We start from the raw sequence: 13,749 nt of genomic DNA, 5'->3' as shown, positions 1-13,749 counted from the left end.
AATTCTACAGTGCTTTGCCAAGGAGTGTTACAGGTGTCCCAGGACGCAGATTCCTTCTGACCTCAGGTGGCCAGGTGAGCCTGGAGTAGCAGGAGCAGTCCCAAGCACCTTCCTCCCTCATATCTCAGGAAAGAATTTTCTTTTTTTTTAAATTTTTTTTTTCAACATTTATTTATTTTTGGGACAGAGAGAGACAAAGCATGAACAGGGGAGGGGCAGAGAGAGAGGGAGACACAGAATCGGAAACAGGCTCCAGGCTCCGAGCCATCAGCCCAGAGCCCGACGCGGGGCTCGAACTCACGGACCGTGAGATCGTGACCTGGCTGAAGTCGGACGCTTAACCGACTGCGCCACCCAGGCGCCCCAGGAAAGAATTTTCTAAGTGTGTAATGACACAAACGAGGTTAGGAAATCCTGCATTAAGGGATAATGTACACTTACAGGAGGAAATTACTACCATTTAAACTGGTGAGTGAAAGTAACTACATTCTGGAAAAGACATGGCTTCCTACTAATCCTGTACAGACACGATGCAGTGTCAGGCTTCAGCTGCAAGCTGAGCTCACGTTCTCGACAATTCTAACTTCAGGATCCAAACTCTGCAACAGCTGACAATAAATTCCAGGATAATGACAGTAACGATACCAATAAATTTAATTAATTTTTTTAAATGTTTATTTATTTTTGACAGAGAGAGAGAGAGACAGAGCATGAACAGGGGAGGAGCAGAGAGAGAGAGGGAGACCCAGAATCCGAAGCAGGTTCCAGGCTCTGAGCTATCAGCACAGAGCCCAACACAGGGCTCAAACTCCCAGACTGCGAGATCATGACCTAAGCTGAAGTCAGACGCTCAACCGACTGAGCCACCCAGGCGCCCCACGATACCAATAAATTTAATACTTATTATATACCACTGAGCCTAAAGACTTACATAATTATTTCATATAATTCTTATTAAAACCTACTAGGTTAGGTGTTAACATCTCTACAGATAAGAAAACTAAATATTATGGACGTTAAATAGGGGGCCACAGCCACTTGAGAATGTTTCAGATTTCAGAATTGTTCCTACTTTAGAAAGTTAATATGGTGCACATACCATATATTTTGTAACACTCCCAGAGAAGGTCTATGGCAACACTCCCTAAAGCAAATACATTACCATGTCTGAATATTCACAATAAATGGGATAAACAAAGGCTATAAATAGCTTTTCATCCACTGACATCTCATTTTGCCACCAAGTAAGTTATAAAAAGATTAACAATTTCCAAAGCTTTTAGGGCTTCAGAATTAGGGGACGTATATCTGTGATTTGCTCAAGGTCACACAGGGAGGTGGTATTGATACTATATTTAATATGGGATTTGGTGTTTTACCCAACTGAGTTTAAATCCCAGCTTCACTACTTACTATGCTGACAAGCTGGCATTTCTGTAAGAACTGACTCCAAGGGCTGTTCTGCTGATTAAAAGAGGTAAGGAATATCCATGCACTTAGAGCACCTGGCTCAGAGTAAACATTAAATAAATGCTTGCTACTAATAACACAGAAGAAGAGTGGGATTCAAACCTTATTACACTACCTGCAAAATATGTTTCTATGTCAACAGCATCACTATTCCTATCAAACAGTAAATTGAAACTTTCAAGGTAAATATAAACACAGATGCAATTGTCCAAATGTTCTGCAGTTATCCCCACTAACAAAATCATTGATTTTTATGACATTTAGATAAAACAGTTAAACAAGAGGTCTTTACTCCTTATCTCTGATATAAAGGTAATGTTCTTCCTGATGCTTGTTACTGTCTTTCTGACAAACATATCACTGATTAGATTTAAATTTCTCAGTTCACTGCCTGTTCTTAAAAATAACTGAGTTATTTCCGATTTTCCTGCAGTCTCCTTTGGGTATAGGCTTTTTATGTCTAACCAGATGTAGATTAGAAAATATACATGCACACATGCACAATACAGCGTTTGTGTCAAGAAAAAGACACCTAGTTCTTTGAAGTCCTACATTAAATGTAAGAAAAGATCTTTACATCTTTAGAATGTATATTTACCTTATGAGCGAAGAAATCTTTTCTAGTCATTAATACAGAAGTTTTCACAGATGAGTGTCAACCAAATGGAGCTTGTCGGTGAAGAGAACAGAACTAACTGGAAGAGATGGTGGTCTATAAATGATATATTAAGAAGCTATTCCAGGGGCGCCTGGGTGGCTCAGTCGGTTAAGCAACTGACTTCGGCTCAGGTCATGATCTCGCGGTTTGTGGGTTCAAGCCCTGTGCTGGGTTCTGTGCTGACAGCTCAGAGCCTGGAGCCTGCTTCAGATTCTGTGTCTCCCTCTCTCTCTGTTCCTCCCCTGCTCATTCCCTGTCTCTCAAAAATAAATAAACGTTAAAAAAAAAAAAAAAAAAAAGAACCTATTCCAATCTTCTTTTCTAATCTTTGTCAATGACATAAAATAATAATGCTGTCCATAATGCTTATCACTTTAGAATATTTTTCATTTCTAAGAGGCATAAACATAAAATCCTTGGGGGGGGAACCCTTAAAATTATCTTTTAATCTTACATTATGATTTCCACTTTCAAACAGGATGTAAGAGATCACATAATGCTTCCAGTTTAGCTATAACTAGCTATAACTGTGCTTGCCTTGAACAACATGGGTTTCAACTGCAAGGGTCCACAGATTTTTTTTTTTTTTTGATACAGCACAGGACTATAAATGTATTTTCTTTTCCTTACGATTTTCTTAACAACATTTTCTTTTCTCCAGCTTACTTGATTATAAAAATACAGTATATAATACATCTAACATACAAAATATGTATTAATCAACCTTGTTATCAGTCAGGCTTCTGACAGTAGGATATTAGTAGTTAAGTTTTTGGTGGGTCAAACGTTACACACCTAGATTTTTAACAAATAGGGGGTTGGCATCTCTAACCCCTGCATTATTCAAGGGTCAACTGTAACTGACCACCCACCCTCCAAAATCTTAAAGATATCAGAGAGTTACAGAATCAGTAATGACTAGATGAATGTGAATTCCAGGCTGCAAAGGTATGAGAAGGATCCTTCTGAAAATCCCCATTTTCTTTCCTGAAGGCATTTTCCAATTCTGTACAAGACTGGCACTTGGCTCATAGAGAAGGATTTTAGTCGGGAAATGAAACAAGTAGAGGTTTGACCTGTTATCCAGGGCTCTTATAACAGACCAGAAACGAAGAGCCCTAAACATGACTGGTTTTAGTTCTGGGGCTACTTATGGGTGGGGAGTCAGAATCAGGCTTCTAAAAAGCAGTGCGAAATCCACCATTAATTTCCTAGTGTTTAAGACACAAAGTCCCACTAGAAGGAGGAAGTCCTGTTGTAAACACACAACCAATCTCCCTTTCAAAACATCTGCTAGATTTTGCTGCAAGATAAGCGGCTACCAAGCTAAGCTCAAAATTTCTGTACAGCACAAAGGACTCTTCAGTAGATTTTCAGAGATGTGGAAGCTGACTCACCAAGTTCCTAATCAAAGCCTTGAAGGTTATGCCTAAGGAAAAGGAACAAATCAGAGCTGCACTAAATCTTACAAAACTGAAGCCCAGCCTTGGTCTACCTGAATCATGACTGGATTAAAATGATAAACCCCTGACCCTCTCTGCCTAAGAGAAAAAGGAGGGGGGCGCCTGGGTGGCTCAGTTGGTTAAGCATTCGACCTCGGCTCAGGTCATGATCTCACTGTTGGTGGGTTTGAGCCACATTGGGCTCTGTGCTGAAAGCTCAGAGCCTGGAGCCTGCTTCAGAATCTGTGTCACCCTCTCTGTCTCTCTGCCCCTCCCCCGCTCATGCGCACTCACTCTCTCAAAAATAAATTTAAAAACAAGAAAAGGAAGAAATGCTGATGGTTGACAGCAATTGGGAGCTTTTATGAGTCTTTCACACACAACATCTAGCATACAAGAAAGTTACTAGACATTTGAAACATCTGAAGAAAAAAGTAATTAATAACCAAGGGAAAACAAACAATAGCAGAAGAACTCCAGATGATCAAGATAATGATATTAGCAGACAGGAACTTTACAATAACTAAGAATTAATGTGTTAAAGAAAAAAAAGGAAAAGATAACCAACATGAATTAAATAATGAAGAATTTCAGCATAGAATTGGTATCCATAAAAGATGAACAATTAAGTGAACATTTAGAATTGAAAAACACAGTATCTAAAATTAATAAATCACTGGATGGAGTTAAAAGGAGTCTAAGATACAGCAGAAGTCAGAATTAGTGAATGCAGAAACAGAACAAAAGAAAACTATATTGTTATATATGTCAGTTCTGTACTATGAAATTATAACTATGAGATTCTGAAATCTTTTTTATATTTTACTAATCAACTCCCTCTAAGATTCCCAGTGATTCTACTTAACAAGTTCCAACAAATCTAAACCTGGGAGGACAACTCATATATTTTTTTTTTATAGACTTAATGCTTATATCCCCCCACCCCTCCAAATTCTTGTTGAAATAGTACTCCCAAAGTCCTGGTATTGGAGGTAGGGTCTTTGGGAGGTATTTAGGTCTTGAGGGTGGAGCCCTCATAAACGGGGTTTAATGTCCAGAGAAAGCCCTGCCCCTTCTGCCACAAGGGAACATAGCGAGAAAGTCGTTTAGGCCTTCACTATACACCAAATCTGCCAATGCCTTGATCTTGGGCATCTCAGCCTTCAGAACTGCAGAAAACACGTTTCTGTTGTTTATAAGACTAGTCTGTGGTATTGTTACAGGAGCCCAAATGGACTAAGACAATGTCTTATATGAATAAAATTTAAAACTTCTTTTTTTAAGTTTGCAGTAACAGACCTTGGGAAATTTAGTCTGGATCAGTGATTCTGAAGTAACTTATTTATTTAAAAACCTATAGTTTTCACTATCAAAAACTTATAATTTTTCTATAACTTTTAACTTAAAAAAGCTACAGTGCTAAATTCAAAAAAAGAGAGACAATCAGATAACCATGCACTTCCTGATGGAAGAACACAATCCTAATTATACAGTAGTAAAAAAAAAAAAAAATCAAAATAGAATTTGGTTAAGCCTCTAGATGCAACTATAAACTTAAAAAATTACACTATGGTGATACAATCAGCAGAATTCAAATGATGGAAAAGGCTACAGAAAAAAACCACAACAAACAAACAAACGCCCCCCCCCCCCCCCCCAAGACTTCTTCACCAAATAAACTGCAAGAAAAAAGCTCAACAGACAAACTCCCTTTTGGGTTGTGACTGCTTCTGGGCACTCTTTCAAAAAACATTTCCTGAGAACCCACTATGTGCTAGACAGTACTAGGCAGAGCTGGATGTCTCCAGGCATCCTAGCTAAAAACTAATGTTTTCATATCCAAATATTTTAGAAAAGGGGTACATATGCTTGTTCCTAATAGGCATCTACTGAAACACCCCTTCCGGTGAAATAAAAATAGGGCTGGCAAAGCCAAAAAATACCTCATTATTCAAATGCAATACTACTGATACTGAAACAAAATTCAACCTATAATCATTTTCTATGAGGCTAAATACACTTTGTTTTTGTGATTTAAAGGAGTCTATTACAGAAAATTTCTAATGCATATAAAAGTAGACAGGACAGCACTATAAACTCTCATGTACCCATCACCCAGTTTCAACAATCAATGCATAGCAGTCCAGTTTCATATAAGCCTCTATCCACTGCCCCCTTACCACACCCTCACTGAATTATTATGGAGGTCATTCCAGACTTTGTATCATTTCATCCATAATATATTGGTATTGTTCTTTTTTTTTTTTAAACAAAGGGGTCATTTAAAAAATCATAACCACAATAACATTATTGTGGTGTTTTAATTCATGAGCACCTAATCTAGGTCAGTTCATTCATTCATTAAATTCATTCACTCTACCAAGGGGCAATTCCTTCTGTACAAATTACTGGCCCCAGACAGGTACGTTTCCCTGGTATCATCCTGCCTATCTGGCCAGTTACCGAATAATACCTGACTGAAGCAGAGTCCCTTCTCTGCAGTATGAGTCCAAAGACATAATTTAATTTTAAGTTTAGTTGTATTAGTTTTGCTCGCTCTTCCCTTGTCTCCCCCTCTCCCCTGGGGGTGACTAGTCCTATAAATCCTGAAGTAGTCAAGGTCATGTTTTCTGACATACAGGCTGGAGGAGAAGAAATCAGTCTCGGGAGAGAAAAGAGTAAAGCAGTTGCCTATAAAGTAACAGATTCCAAAGAATAAAAGCTCTCACACTCCTAGTTTCTGTTCTTGCCCATTCCTGAGATCTTGCAGCATCCTTGCCCTTCTATCTTCTGCTTAGGCTGGCCTGAGTGAGTTTCTATGACTTACAACAAGGAGGTGTCAAATAACACAGGGTGCTCAGGAGAGAGGCTTGAGGATAAAGAGTTCAGAGTAGTCAGCATATACAAGATACTTTATGGCACCTGGAAGAATGTACAGAATGAGGTAAAAGGGGGTAAGGACAAAACTTGGGAAACAAATTTAATTGATTTGGACTGAAATATAAAGTAGACATTTCTAGAAACATGGCACATCACAGTCAGAAACTTTATACTTAAAGAGGCTCGGTATTCTTTGTAAATAAGCAGTATCTTTCCAAGATGTTATATCTAAAAATGGCAATTGTGAAATAAGGCTTTTACATTTACGTGACTTCAAATGGCCTTTTGGGAACAGTTTCCTTTAAAAAAAAAAAAAACACAAAACCATAAAAACAAAAGATTTTTTAACTTCACTGTCTTTATGCAAAAAGTCCAATGCTACATTAATTAAGGTCCTCTAAAAATACAGGGTTAATCCTAGAGGGATAGTAACCAAGAAGTGAATTCTGGTGTAGTATTAAAAGGAAAAAAATCAGGGTACCTGCATGGCTCAGTCAGTTGAGCATCCGATTCTTGATTTAGGCTCAGGTCATAGGTCTTAATGGGCCTTGCATCAAGCTCTCCATCTACAGTGTGGACCCTGCATAGGATACTCTCTCCCCCTCTCTCTCCCTGCACCCTTGCCTCTCAAAATAAATAAATATTTAAAAAAATAAATAAAAGGGAAAAAATCATTCATAATTCTACCACCTAAAGAAACTAATCAATACTGGTGACACTCAGTGCTTGTCCTATATCCATTTTTAAAAACACTGCTATGGTTCAATTTTATTTACAATTTTGTACCTTTGCTTATAATTCGCTGCCCAAGTTTTAGCTTCTAAAATCATACCCAAAATTGAAGTAGGCGGTTGTTTAAGAGGTTTTTTTTTTGAGAGTTTCTTTTTTTTGAAGTGTAGTTGAAATGCATTAATTTTAAAGTAGAAATAACAGCATATTTCTGGGGCGCCTGGGTGGCTCAGTCGGTTAAGCGTTTGACTTCAGCTCAGGTCACGATCTCAAGGTTCGTGAGTTCAAGCCCCACATCGGTCTCTGTGCTGACAGCTTGGAGCCTGGAGTCTGCTTCAGAGTCTGTGTCTCCCTCTCTCTCTGTGCCTCCCCCGCTCACACTCTGTCTCTAAAATAAATAAACATTAGGAAAGAAAAGAAAAGAGAAGAGAAGAGAAGAGAAGAGAAGAGAAGAGAAGAGAAGAGAAGAGAAAAGAAAAGAAAAGAAAAGAAAAGCATATTCAAATTACTGGGCAGCAATGAAAAACACCACTAAGCTTGAACTGATCACCATTAGGCAAAGAGTGTGATTAACCTGTAGACTCCTATTTTAATTCTTCAGCCATTAAACAGTTATAATTTTAGCAACTAATTTATAAGTGTGCATATAATACATATGCATATATGTGGGCTCTCTCTTCTTCCCTTCCTACAGTGAGAGAACCTGTTCAGACTATCATCCCAGAGGAAGCAACCTTCCATTTCACACGATCTGTTCTCTTTTCCACAAGTGGCCCAATTATTCACTCACTCAATAAATATTTACTGCACAACTACTGTGCCAGGCACACACCGTGCTGTACTGGAACTGCCAGGGTAGCCAGAAGCCTGGAGTTGAGTAGGAGCCAGTCAGATAAAGACTGTCATCCCAGCAGAGAAAACAATCTCCACAGAGGCCTGGAGGTACGAAAGAGCTCAGTACATTCAGGGAACTGAATGAAGGCCAAGGTGAGGAAAGTAGCATGGGACGAGCCTGAATAGAACACTCAGTTTAGAATACTTACTATGTATGTCAGCACCTTCCATAGATTAATTCACTTAACTTCTACCATGACTCTTTGTGAGGCAGTACTATTACTATCTGTTTTACAGACCAAAAACTGAAGTTCAGAGCAATTAAATAATTTGCCCAAATCTTGTTAGTGGTAGAACAACATGTTCCAAGGAACAGAGAGACATGGCAAAAAAGAATATAAAGAATAAAAGAATAATTTAATGGAACCTGTTACCTTTTCTCCCCCTTGTAAGCATAAATTCAATACAAAGAAAAACACTGCATTCATGCAATGGTCAGTATATTCTGAGGTAATAGAAGGCAAAGAAATATCTGTTCCACTAAATACACAAATTTGTCACCTTCTACCATCTTATTTACAACTCCCTTTGCCTAGGACATGAATCATAGTAATATTCCACTTCTCATGATTACAAGTAAGGCATTGTGCAATATGAGGGAAAACAGTTTAACCATTAAAAAAAATCCAAGTTATTTGAAAATCATAAAAAATAAGAAGAGGCAAAATATCCATAAGGGATAAAAAAAAATACTGCCAATTCTTTCAGTTACCACAGCTAAATGTTTAAGTGATGAATACATCAAGGAATTCAATTCAATTCAGATTGGTTTTTTAAAAATTTAACAAATGCTGTTTTGCCAGACATTGTACTAGGGGTTGGGAATATGAAGATGGATGAAATGTATAGTCCTTGCCCTCAGTGATCTCACAGTCTAACGGGGTCAGCCAGACATGGATATGGACAATTACTGTAAAAGTAATAAGAGTAATGCTAATGGGAGGAGGGAAAAAGGATGCACAGACAACTTCTGAGACAGGTTACATCTGAAGTGTATTAAAAGATTCATATGAATTTGCAAGGTTGATCAATTTGAAAAAGGGATCATAAGCAGAGAGAATAGCATGTGCAAAGTTATAAAAGAACACATTATGTTCATTATGGCTGAGATATAGAATACATAACCTACATTTCCTGAGTAACTAGTAATGAGGTGGCCAACTGCTGTGGATAGACAGCCTAAGTAGTTTAGATTTTATCCTGGGTAATAGGGAACCACTGAAGGATTTTTATTAAGGAATATTACAAAACAGACTTGCTTTTTAGAGCAATTACTCGAACAGCAACCCAGAAGATGGATGAGATGGGAAAATCAATACGGCCATTATTAGAGTGAAAGACCTATATAGGGTGGAAGCAGCAGGGATCAAGAGGAGAAAATAATTTTAATGGATATAATATGAAGTCTTACCTGAAGGCAAAGAGATCTGAGAAGTGTCCCCTTGATTGTATCATCATCCCACCCAAGAATCCAGAACAGCGGCCTACTGCCTACCACGTCAAGTGAAAAAAAAGGTCTGCGTTTATATCACAGACAAATCCCTCCATTTTCTTGCCCTTCTCATTCTAATTCTGACCCCACCCTCAGCTCTGATACTTGATACATGTACAAAAGTTGTCTTTAAAGAGATATGCCAGCCCTCCAATTAGTTTCTTTATTAAAAAGACTCAAAGATTGGGGAAATTATTCACAATCAGAACTTATATCAGAATCACATGTGGAGTCTTTAAAATGGAAGAAACCCTCCTGAGTCTCTGCACTAGAGATTTTAATTCCGTAGAGTTCATACATCTCTAGTTTAAAAAAGCTTTGCAGGGGAGTCTCATACAACCCCCAGCTGAAAACAGGTTATGGAGATAAATTTTCAATGGTCAACTGTTCAGTTTGAGAAGACAGTAAACAAGCAGCTAAAGTTCAGGTTTGATTTCATCTCTTATTTCACAGTATTTTTAATGGAAGTCAAAGATGAACTACACTAAATAATATACCATGGGAAGAATATGAAACTTCGAAACTGCAATTCAAATCTGAGTCCTTCAGCTAATAAACTCTGTAACCTTGAGCAAAGTACATAGCTCTCCTCTAAATCTTAATTTCTCAATTGATATAATGAAGAGGTTGTAATAGATAAATCTGGTTCCTGATCTTCAAAGTTAGTACTAATTTAAACTGGGTGGACACAGTAAACACTTTTGTGTTAAGAAAAATGACAGTATTTTAAAGCACTTTTTAAAAATGGAGCTCCTCTCCCACCGTTCACCCTCTTTTTGGTTTTATTTTCATCCAAGGTGATCATGTGGAACAGCATGGAGGTAAAAAAGAAAGTCAGAGACAGAGACACAGATGACTCTCAGAGCAACACTAAAAATTTCTTTTAAAACAAAGGCCAGGGGCACCTGGGTGGCTCAGTTGGTTAAGCGTCCAACTTCAGGTCAGGTCATGATCTTGTGGTTCATGAGTTCGAGTCCCACATCAGGCTCTGTGCTGACAGCTTGGAGCCTGGAGCCTGCTTCAGATTCTGTGTCTCCCTCTCTCTCTGCCCCTACCCCGCTCACATTTTGTCTCTCTCTCTCTCTCTCAAAAATAAACATTAAAAAAAATAAAACAAATAAAACAAAAGCCAGATGTGCTATTTGTCTGGAATCAAGGAACAGGTAGCAAGTAAGTACTATTTACCATTACTGGTCTACGACAAGTGCTCAGACTGATCATGGGAATTCCATTAATGTGTTTATTTTTTCTTTAATAAACACTGTATTATTAGTTTATTCATAATTAGATTACATAGAAGCTTATGCATAAGTACATTTCACATTAAAGAGATGCACCTTGTTAGGAGTTACCAATATTCTTCTAGAAAATGAATTATATTAACATTGTCAAATACAAATTAGCATCAGAAAATAAACTTCTGTAGAGAACAAAATTTGTAGAGAACTTCCAAAAACAGTGAAAAATAAAAACAAAATGTTTATTCATTTGAGAGAGAGACAGTGAGAGAGGGAGGGACAGAGAGGGACAGAGACAATCCCAAGCAGGCTCTGCACAGTCAGCCCAGAGTCCAACTTGGGGCTCGATCTCTTGGAGTGTGCAATCATAATCCAAGTCAAAATCAAGAGTTGGAGGCTTAACTGACTGAGCCACCCAGGCGCACCAAGAATACTTTTTAAATATCTGAATAAACATGATCAAATGAAAAACAAATTTGATCTACACATAACACAAATCATACAACATCAAACTGTTGCAAAGATATTTCTTACAAACTGGGCACAATTATGATTGTTGATTATTAATAATTTTATTAATAGGTAATTATTAAGCTATTCCGGTAAGCTAATTATTCCTAATATCTACCAAGTATGCTACATTTTATATTACTAAAAAGGGAGTTTGCTACTTTGTCACCTCACTTTTCAAGTTGAAAACCTTCTACTTCAAAAATCTATAGAAATCCCAAATGGACAGCTGTTATTAAACATTTAGTGTTTTTATCTAGCACTGACCTAGATACTCTGAAAAACAAAATACAGTAAGATTATACATGCTATGGGGACCTTATGATTAGTTAGAAAAACAAAACATACATGGAACAAAAACATACATGGAAAACTGTCCATGGAATAGGGACTAAGACACTGTCTATAGTCAAGGGCCTAGTAACCAATATAGAAAATAAGACAGTATAACATGCTATTTATGCAAAATAGGAGTTATACAAAGAGGCTCAAATATACCTGATGAGTTAATATCCAAAGTATATAAGGAACTCATAACTCACACAAACAAAAAAAAAAACCCAAACAATACAATTTAAAAATGAGCAGAAGATCTGAATAGCCATTTTTCCAAAGACATACAGATGGCCAACATACACATGAAAAGACACTCCATATCAGTCATCATCAGGGAAATGGCAAATCAAAACCACAAGATATCACTTCACACCTGTTAAAATGGCTATTATCAAGAAGATAAGAAATAACATGTATTGGCGAGGATGTGGAGAAAAGGGAACCCTGGAGCACTGTTGGGAATGTAAAATGATACAGCCACTGTGGAAAACAGTATGGAGGTTCCTCAAGAAATTAAAAACAGAAACACCATAAGATCCAGGAATTCCACTTCTGGGTATTTATCCAAAGAAAATGAGACATTAACCTGAAAAGATATCTGCACCCTCATGTTCACTGCAACATTATTTACAATAGCTGAGACATGGAAATAACCTAAGTGTTCACTGATGGTTAAATGGATAAAGAGGTGAGCGTGTGTGTGTGTGTGTGTGTGTGTGTGTATGCGCGTGTGAATATACATACACACACATTATGGAATAATATTCAATGATAAAAAAAAAGAAGGAAATCTTGGTATTTGTGACAACATGAATGGACCTTGAAGGCATTATGCTAAGTGAAGTAAGTTAGAGAAAGATAAATGCCATATGATCTCACTTATATGTGGACTCTAAAACACCTGAACTCATAGAAACCGAACAAATTGGTGGTTGCCAGAGGTTGGGGTGGGCAAAATGAGTGAAGATGGTCAAAAGGTACAAACTTCCATTTATAAAATAAATCATGGGGATGTTAATATACATCATGGTGACTACAGTCAATAATACTGTACTATTGCTAAGACAATAAAATTCAAAAGTTCTCATCAGAAGAAAAAAATGTGTAACTATTGTGTGTAGTGATGAATGTTAACTAGACATATTGTGGTGATTGTTTCTCTCTTTATATGTGTGTGTGTGTGTGTGTGTGTGTGTGTGTGTGTGTATGGCGTATATGTGTGTGCGTGTATATACAGTATATGTATATATATATACAGCATATATGTATATAGTATATAGATGTACATACATACACATATACACGTATTGAAGCATTGTTATATACCTATTATATAACATTTTATGTCAATAATATCTTAATTAAAAAAAAAAAAAAACAGGCTCAAAGCACGTATCAATTAAAGCCTTGAAGGATATATAAGAAATAAAGAGAAACATTAATAATTAAATTGTAAACTACCCAACACTTTTGTAATATTTATTACTAAACCAACTTGTTTCTACTAATGTTCCTCAGTGGAAAAGACAGTTTCCCCCTTATATATTAACCTCCATATCCAAAAACACCAAGCAATAACAGGCAACCAGTAAACATTTGCCCATCAATCAATAACCAGTTCATTTTAATGAAAGCACACTTAACATTTGCTACACGGATGGTTTACTATTTCAAAAACAGTAAAAAAGTGAAACAGGTACCTTTTCAAACAACTAGTAAAATGCTCCATTTTGCCCTCTGGATACAAATCTACACTCTGTAAATAGACTATACAACCAGTCCACAATCTGGCTCTGACTTGGTTTTTTTCGCCTCATCCCCTACCTCTGCACTGTCAGTCTTACAACCTGCCCACACCAAACTTCTGCCTGCTCTCTACATCCACAAGGCAGCGTCCTTTGCCCACTTCTCTGCTGCACACTCCTACTCTTCTTCCAAAACCAGTCACGACTTCTTGGAAAGCTTCCAGGGAGAATTAATCCTTGTCAGTGCCTCTCACAGCACTGTGTTCCTACTTCCATTATCCAGTGAAACAGGTGACATTTCAGGCACTGGTTCTCTCCAGAAATAAAGGTACCTAGATTAGGCAGAGGCTCTTTC

General features: G+C 37.4%; 1 protein-coding gene across 3 annotated transcripts in view; it reads right to left on the bottom strand.

Annotated features, from left to right (window-relative positions):
• MRPS35 (mitochondrial ribosomal protein S35) overlaps nt 1-13,749 on the bottom strand; it is a 46,055-nt gene that overhangs the window by 2,504 nt on the left and 29,802 nt on the right. The window contains exon 8 of one of the 3 annotated variants that reach the window (XM_043561669.1): nt 9,485-9,564. The exons of the other annotated variants lie outside the window; for them this stretch is intronic. Coding sequence (XP_043417604.1) covers nt 9,485-9,564 — 80 coding nt within the window. The remainder of the gene's footprint in view (nt 1-9,484; nt 9,565-13,749) is intronic. 3 annotated transcript variants of the gene reach the window in all.

The sequence above is a fragment of the Prionailurus bengalensis genome, chromosome B4 (assembly GCF_016509475.1).
Source record: "Prionailurus bengalensis isolate Pbe53 chromosome B4, Fcat_Pben_1.1_paternal_pri, whole genome shotgun sequence".
In the NCBI taxonomy this organism is placed as follows: Eukaryota; Metazoa; Chordata; class Mammalia; order Carnivora; family Felidae; genus Prionailurus; species Prionailurus bengalensis.
This window is presented reverse-complemented; position numbering and strand designations above follow the sequence as displayed.